The 8787-nt window shown below is 28.7% G+C and overlaps 1 protein-coding gene across 1 annotated transcript; it reads left to right on the forward strand.

Annotated features, from left to right (window-relative positions):
- Positions 1-6724: 6724 nt before the first annotated feature.
- Positions 6725-7768, forward strand: LOC129303930 (acidic endochitinase-like). The gene has a single exon (XM_054943519.1). The coding sequence runs from the start codon at positions 6743-6745 to the stop codon at positions 7631-7633; it is 891 nt and encodes a 296-aa protein (XP_054799494.1). The 5' UTR covers positions 6725-6742; the 3' UTR covers positions 7634-7768.
- The last annotated feature ends 1019 nt before the right edge of the window (positions 7769-8787 follow it).

Below are 8787 nucleotides of genomic sequence, written 5' to 3' on the forward strand. Positions count from 1 at the left end.
AACATACTTACAACAACTGTAAGAACCGAGAGTGACTGTATATATTATACAGTAAAAAATTCAAATAAACGCGTAACAGATAGTATTTAAAAGCTCAGAAAATTGTGTATATGTATATTGATGAACCTACTTTACAAATTATCCACAAATAAAATTGTAAAATTGGAACCTTGGTTCTATGCATGGCATGTGGACACTATATCTATCTATCTATCTACTGTTCAAATCTTTGTGCGTCCTGACTTGATTAAGAAACAGGTTTGATAAGATTCATGGATTTGATCCGGTGTTTAAATGATGCCATAATTTTTTTTTTGTTTTTTAATTTCCATCTAGATATTTTGTTATCTCCTTCAGTCCTCTCTTTCTAAAATATAAGGAAAAATAACAACTCACAGTTTAAAAAATTTGATTAAATATAATAATTATATCTAAAAATAAAAAATTAAATTAAATTGTTTCTATAATTAATGAAACAAATATGTGTGAAAATAGATATTAATTTTATGACAAATAATTTTAAAAAATGTAAAAAAATGGTTTTTTGAAATTTGTAATTTCGTTTATGAATAAAAATAAAGAGAAATATAATAGATTTTCTTATACCCTTGTAGATGTAGATATTATATTTTTTTCATGAAAAGTCATGTCGAACGAATGATAAAATGCACGCTAGTTACAGATGATGATGATAAAAATAGATGAGACACTTATTTTTATAAACTTTTTAATGATGGAGGGGGCACATTTAGTAACTTAGAATTAGTAACTTATGAAGGAAAATAAAATTTATCATTCTATGAAAGGATATGTGATAATAAAGTAAAGAAATCTCTTAAAAAAAATGACAAATGATAGAATCAAGAGATTTAATTGTATTCCAATGAAATGTGAACATGTTTAGATGAAGAGGAGGTGTTGTGGCTAAAACTAAGTTATTTAATAAAATCTAATGGACCAAGAAAATGCCCAACGAATTAAAGAGGAGCAAAAATAAAAGGGATATTTAAAATTATACAAACTACAAGGGGATTAATCTTACAAAGCCATACAATAAAATTATGAAAAAGTGTGATTAAGCATATGTTAAAATTGGAGGCTGATATTTCTAAAGATCAATTTGGCTTCATACTGAGTAAGATAACTACAAAAGTAATTTATCAACTAAAAGAATTAATGAAAAAGCATCAAACCAAATGCAAAGATTTATATATAGTTTTCATTAATTTAGAAAAACTGATGACTGTATCTTGAAAGAAGTACTTAGAAAATATTGAAAAAGAAAGGAGTCTAATTGCCTATATTAGAGTTATATAAAATATGTCAATTTGAAGGGGTAACAACTAGCATAAGAATGTCTAACGGTGAGACAAAGTAGGTGTGGCACTTATTAAAAGAAAAATAATAAAAAATTATTTGAGATAGTTTGGATATGTATAGAGAAGGTTGTAGGAGGTACCAATGAAGAGAGTAGAATGGATAATTTTGAATCTTATAAAGAGGGATAGAGGAAGACTAAAGAAAATACTTATGAAAGTTGTGAAATGAGACCTCTTAATAATATTATTAAAAGTTTGGTTAAGATAGAATATAATGGCATTGTATAGTTCATGTAGTTGACTCTATTTAATGGGATAAGATTTGTTATCGTTATTTGTTTGTTATATTATTAAATTAAATTTGAATTTGTCTAAATCACTTGAAAAAATTATGAGTGTTCATGAAAGCTCATTGGTGCCCCCACATCAACAGTGAGGAAAGAGATCTTCACTGTGCCACGTCAAGCTCACATTATCAATTGAAAGAATTTTGGAGTCGAGTTCTTGCAATTTCATAGTCTGGTTCAATGGATGGGAATTATTTTAACAAAAGAGGATTAAATAATAATTTTGCTTTTAAATTATAGGTCTTGAAGTGTATGAGATTATTTTTGGCATAAGAGAAAACTGTATGAGATTGATACATTTCAAAATGCTAATGTTACTTTTTACACGAATAAAATAGCAAAATATCATTTTGATAATCCACTTTAACTAATTACTAAGTAATTAAATAAAAAACTATTTATTTTTTAATAATATCTTATTAAAATATCAATACTTTAATAAACAATATTCTTATTTACAAATCTCCAAATGTAATTTACAACTTAATTTTGAGATTTACAAACTTTGCAAAAAATACAACTCAAAAAGTGCAATTGTGACTGAAAAGTGAATGCATTTTTTTTTTTTACACTTGTTTTTTTTTTCTCCCCAGCAGGGGGAATTACCCATAATATCCACTCACCCGTCATGGTTAATGATAGATGTAATGGTATTGTGCAGTTTATGTAATTAACTCTACCTAATGTGATAAGATTTGTTATTATTATTTATTTGTTATATTATTAAATTAAATTTCAATTTATCAAAAGCTACTTTAACTAGTTACTGGGTAATTAAATAAAAATTATTATATTTGTTTTAATAACATCTTATTAAAATATTAATACTTTAATGTATAATATTATTATTTACTAGTCTCCAAATGTAATTTATAAGTTAATTTTTGAGATTTACAAACTTTTCAAAAACTACAACTTAACTAATGTAATTGTGACTTAAAACTGAATGCGTTTTTTTTTTTTTTTTGCAGTTTTTTTTTTGGACAGGGGACAATTACTTATAATATCCACTCACACATCATAGGAAATAACACATGCACCTACTACAAATTTTTCCACTTTGGAAATCAAATGCGCATTCTCTCTTTTCCCATAAGAAGGAACTCATGCACTCTCCCACAGACTTTCCCACTCTAAGAATTGAACACATATCCTCCTTATGGCACTATATTTAGTGGAGGGAAAGGTTAGTAGAGAGAAGCCAAGTCTGTATACCACATAAAATGTTTTGTTATTGCTGTTGCTGCTGCTGCTGCTGCTATTGTTGTTGTTATTTTTATTTGCTATAACAAAAGTTTAGGTGATCAAGTTGGATCTCGAAGGGTCATCAAAGTCAGAATATGTCTCTATAAAAATATTCATAGATCATTCGCCAACTAAATCCTTGTATTGATAGTGAAATTTTATTAGACTAATTTTGTGATAAATTATTTTTAGTATTTAATTGGCATGTAGGAAGACGACTTCATCATTCTAATGTAAAGAGAAAAAATGAGTCGCATTAACAATTGAGAAGCGCGCCTATAAAATCGTTTAATTTGTTGAGATTACACTTTCGTAAGAAAATAGAGAATATATATATATATATATATATATTCATTAGTCCCTGTGTATATTATGTTTTAGTCTTTGCTTCAAGTCTCTTAAGTTTTATTTGAATGTAACGTTAAATCTTATATTTTTAAATATGATCATAAGAACTTAATGGTGGCTCTTGTGTAAATAAACTCTATTATTTCTTGTGTCGATTTGCTAAAATTATGATGAGTTGTACAAAAAATCATGAGTAGAAGACAGAAAAAAAGTAGAACATTAAATCAAAATCTTTAAATATGCAATAAACAAAAGGAAATCTTTAAATATGCAATGAATTAAAATGAAACTCTAGTAAGAATAAGATATGATAGCTATTAGACAGACGGGAAAAAAAAATTAGCAATAATTTTGCTTATAAAATGCACAATTTGACCTTAATATTGCAAAAAAAAATATTTATTTATATACTACACTTTTAAAAATATTTTCCTAGATGTTATAAAGTAGAGACTCGATTTATATCAGACTGAGATTCATTTTTTTTTTTTTTTACATATGGAAGTACAAAACTTGGCCTTAATCAAGCCAAGTTCTGTACTCATAATTACAAAAAGAAAGAAAGTCTATGTTTAGCCTAAAATAGCCTATCATTTCAATTCTCAAGTACGTGAGCCATATATATATATATATATATATATTGGCTTGTTGTGTATAATATGTGGTGGTTTGGGATTTTTTTTTCTTCAACATATAGGTGGGTGTTAGTTATATATAATATAAATAATATAATAAATTTATAATTGTAATTATCTATGTGAAAAAATATGAAATACCTTAAAAAAGATATCACATTTAAAATGAAAATCTTCGTACACAACAATAACACACAAATATATGGATTTATCTTCAGTGTGAAGGAATTGATTGATTCAAAAAAAAAAAAAGGTAGATCGTACATATTTAATTTGAATAATTTAATTTAATTTTAAATTTTTTATAATATTATAAATTGACTATCTAAAAGTGTTGTAGAATGTCTAGATTTAATATTAATTTTGTAATAATTTTAAAAACTTGCAATTTAATTTTGCAACTTAATATTAAATATAGATATTCCACATTAAGTTTAGATAGTCAATTTATAAATATTATAAAAAAATTTAAAATTAAATTGAATTACTCAAATTAAATGCATGTGATCTATCAATTTTTTTTTTTGAATCAGTCATTTCCTGCACACTTAAGACAAACTTATATATTTGTATGTCATTGTTATTGACAAAGATTTTCATTTTAAATGTGATATCTTTTTTAAGATATTTCATATTTTTTCATATAGATAATTACAGCTATATATTTATTGTATTATTTATATTATATATAACAAACACCCACCTATGTGTTGAAGAAAAACACTCACACCACCACATATTATGGACAACATATCAATATATCTATGACTCACGCACACAAAGAGGGAGAGAGGAAGTAAGAAGTGAGAGAGGAATACTTAAAAATTTAAATAATATACTATTTTAAATTAGGTATAATTTTTTTTTTTTTGTAATTATGAGTATAGAACTTGGCTTGATTGAGGCCAAGTCCTGTACTTTTATATGTAAAAATAAAATATTTAAATCTCAATTTTAATATAAACCAAATCTTTATTTTGTAGTATTTAGGAAAATATTTTTGAAAGTATAGTATATGGGTAAATAATTTTTTGTTTTTACAGCATTGAGGTCAAATTGCCCATAAAATGTCTAACTCAATAAAATTTTACCAAGTCTGCCGCATAATTAGTAGAGTTATGTACATTGCAATATGGTTAGTTTTTCTCTCTCATAATAAATGTTAACGTTTTAGACAAACGACACTTATATAAAGGAGTTGGAGTAACAAAAAAAAAATTATAGAAATTAATACCAAATTAAAAATAATTAAAAATACATGAACCAATAATTATATTTTCTTAAGAAATTATTTCTCCATTGATGTTGACTTGAGTGTCGTTTTATTTTTTTAGTCAAGCAGACTTACGACGTGACTTTGTCATATGTTCTCATTATTAAGCAATAGACACTGCGATGTGGATTTAGTTTTGCTAGGGCTGCACAGAGAATAAGATGACACTAGACTTTACCTTAACTTAAAGTCTGGTTCTTTTGTGAAAAAAAAAAAATTTAAATTAGGCAATCCATAGTCCTATCTTATCCAGTAATAACTTAAAAATTAATAAGACCGGATTTAATTCATAGAATTGAAAGACTGATTTTGTTAGTCCAATACTCACTTAAATTTTCTTTTTCCTTTTTCCTCTATGAATAAAATTAATTAAAATAATAATAATAATAATAAATTCATAATTATTTTCAACAACAATAAGAAAAAAATATTTCTGTCATAGTTCAAATGATAAAAATTTATAACTTTAACAAAAACAACACTCAACAAATATCAATGACACTACATTATAACAATAATTTAGAAACAAACTCAATAAATCTTTATACAATTATCTCCTTAGCATCAATCACACTTAAAGTATTTGTCAAAAATAAATTAATTATAATTATAATACATAAATTAATAGGACTGGACTGGACCAAGTGATCCGAATGCCTAATTTCTTATCCAGTCCAACATGAAGAAATAATCTGATCTTTTTAGTTTTTTTGGTCCTGAAGGACCAATATCTATGCGGACTGAATAAGACTAGAATCATCTCGGGTTGGATTGGGTCAGACAAGACTGAAAAACTTTTACACAGCCCTAGTTTCAACCGTGCTTAATGGGTAAACCATTCGTTTTATGGTTTTCTCCTGTTTTTCACTTCCAATATCACAAAATTATTATAATAATAAATAAATATTATAAAATTATTTTTATTACATTAAATAAATAAATTTAATTTTTTGAAATTTGACCTTAATTAGTTTAGATATAGAATTTGACTTAATTAGTTTAGAACTACATTAAAAAGTTAGAAAAGAATTACCTCAACAGTTAGAATAGCGACTAGGTCTAGTAGAATGAGCTAACTACCCCTAATGCAGCAAACAAGGTTCGACTTCCAGTTAAAAGAGTTTTTCACATTAATATTCCAACATTCCCCGAATAAGATTTCTTCTAATAAATAGATATTTGTGCATCATCAATAAAATTTAAACTATGCAACTCAAATTCTATATCTGAACTCTCCAACTCAAATTTCAACAATTAAAATTATTTATTTAATATATTAATAATTTTATGATATTTATTTATTACTATAATGATAGCTGTGATTTTACCGTTTTAGAAAGGAAAAAGAGCGTGAAAAAAAAAAAAAAGAAGAAGCCATGAAACGAAGTTGCAATTCGTCGATCACAGTGGTGCACCGAAACCAAGTCCGGCCCTTCGGTGCTATCTCTTGATCAATTAAAACATATGGTTCCCCATAAGACACGTTTCTCTTAACTTTTCCGCCCCATGAACCTATAAATATCGCCATTCTCTTCTTCTCTGAAACCACCCAAGCAAACCAATCTCTCCATAAACATGGCTTCCGTTAAACAAGCTTCTCTCTTGCTCCTACCTCTCTTGCTCATTTCCTCTTTGATTGAAACGTCCTCGGCTGCCGGAATTGCCGTTTATTGGGGCCAAAACGGCAATGAAGGCTCCCTCGCCGACGCATGCAACACTGGCAACTACCAATTTATTAACATTGGTTTCTTGTTCGTCTTTGGCAACGGCCAAACCCCACAACTGAACCTCGCCGGCCACTGTGACGGTACCGCCAGCACCTGCGCCGGCTTTAGCAATGACATCAAAACTTGCCAATCCAAAGGCATCAAAGTGCTTCTCTCCCTCGGCGGTGGCTCCGGAGGCTACTCCCTTAACTCCACCGACGAGGCCAAACAGCTCGCTAACTACCTCTGGAACAACTTCCTTGGAGGAAGCTCCACCTCACGGCCATTAGGCGACGCCGTTTTGGACGGCATGGACTTCGACATGGAGGCCGGTAACGGCCAGCACTGGGAGGAGCTAGCCAGAGCTCTGAAGGCGTTCAACCAGAACCTAATCCTCTCCGCCGCGCCGCAATGTCCGTTCCCAGATGCTAACCTGAGCAATGCGATCAACACTGGGTTGTTCGATAATGTTTGGGTTCAATTCTATAACAACCCTTCCTGCATGTACACCAGTGGGAACATTAACAATCTTTTGAGCTCATGGAACCAATGGAATACTGTGCAAGCTGGTCAGATGTTCATGGGGGTTCCGGCATCTCAGGCAGCGGCTCCGAGTGGCGGGTTTATTCCGGCTGACGTGATGACTTCTCAAGTTCTTCCGGCGATCAAGGGGTCGGCTAAGTACGGCGGAGTCATGATCTGGGACAGGTTCAACGATCTCCAAAGTAAATATAGCGACGCCATTAAGGGTTCTCTTTAAAGAACTCGAGAGTTAAGTTTAATCTTCTGGTCAATAAGTAGCAGGTTGGTGGGATTATTGTTCCTACGGTACTGAAAGCTACATGAGTGCAATAAAAATTTCTTCATGGAATGGATGAATTTGGAATTTGGAATACATAATGAAATACATAGACTGTTTCATTTTCAACATTATCTGCCATATAAAATTAAGCGCGGTTTGCATTTCCGTGTGTACATGTGGATTTGAATACAGTGAATGAAACAGAGCCAACTATCAATAATCAATAATTATTTTACATAACAGGATAACAACAATTTTATTTAGTTTTGGGAGTTAGTATTTCTGCCCCCGGCTACTTGGCAAATATATATATATATATATATATATGAGCATTTAATTTGAAATTAAACTGAATAATAAATATTTTTGACGTTTGTTTGAATTTTTTAAAGTAATCATAAAAAAGTAAATTTTGATTATTTTGATAAGTTACTTTAAAGAATTTCTGGAAATAATATGATATAATAAATAATCTCATTTTTAGATTAATAACTATAACTAACGAGGAATAGAAGCTCAAAATCAAAGCAAATGATATACAAATCGGAAATTTGAGCTTATGCGTGCTAGGTTTAAAATACCCAAACATATAAAAATGTCTACATAACCAAGCCCAATCCAAAATGTTAAATATTATTTATTTTATTTCTGTTTTTTAGTAAATTTCAATTTTGTATCTTAAAAAAATTAAAAATTTTCAAGCATGTAACATGACACTACAATGTACATTTTTTGTGTACTTGTTAAATTGAGACTAAGTATTGAAAGAGTAAAATAAAAGCATACGAAGTAAATTCTTATGTTTATTTTTCCTTAATATTTTCAAAAGACATTCAAAACAAATTGTTATTAGAATATCAAAAGTTTTTTTGGGAGTGCGAGATGCCTGAAGTAAGAATTCAGAAATGATTTTGTGAGTGTTAAATGAAAGATGAAGTGAATATTAATTTCATTTTATTAATAATAAAAAAGAATTTGGATTTTGACTTGGCTTATATTTCTTCGGGTTTATACAAACCACTTGAATAAATTTGAAGTAATTTTTTTTTAAATTTCAACCTATAACTTTAAGATTTTTCAGACTTATTTGGGTTAGTCTATTAGACTTGACT

Source organism: Prosopis cineraria, unplaced genomic scaffold, assembly GCF_029017545.1.
Source record: "Prosopis cineraria cultivar Desert tree isolate PC_DT_omini unplaced genomic scaffold, ASM2901754v1 PC2, whole genome shotgun sequence".
Classification (NCBI taxonomy): Eukaryota; Viridiplantae; Streptophyta; class Magnoliopsida; order Fabales; family Fabaceae; genus Prosopis; species Prosopis cineraria.

Excerpts from the sequence above, each read along its gene's own strand:
- LOC129303930 (XM_054943519.1), top strand. The coding sequence starts at position 6,743 with ATGGCTTCCGTTAAACAAGCTTCTCTCTTGCTCCTACCTCTCTTGCTC.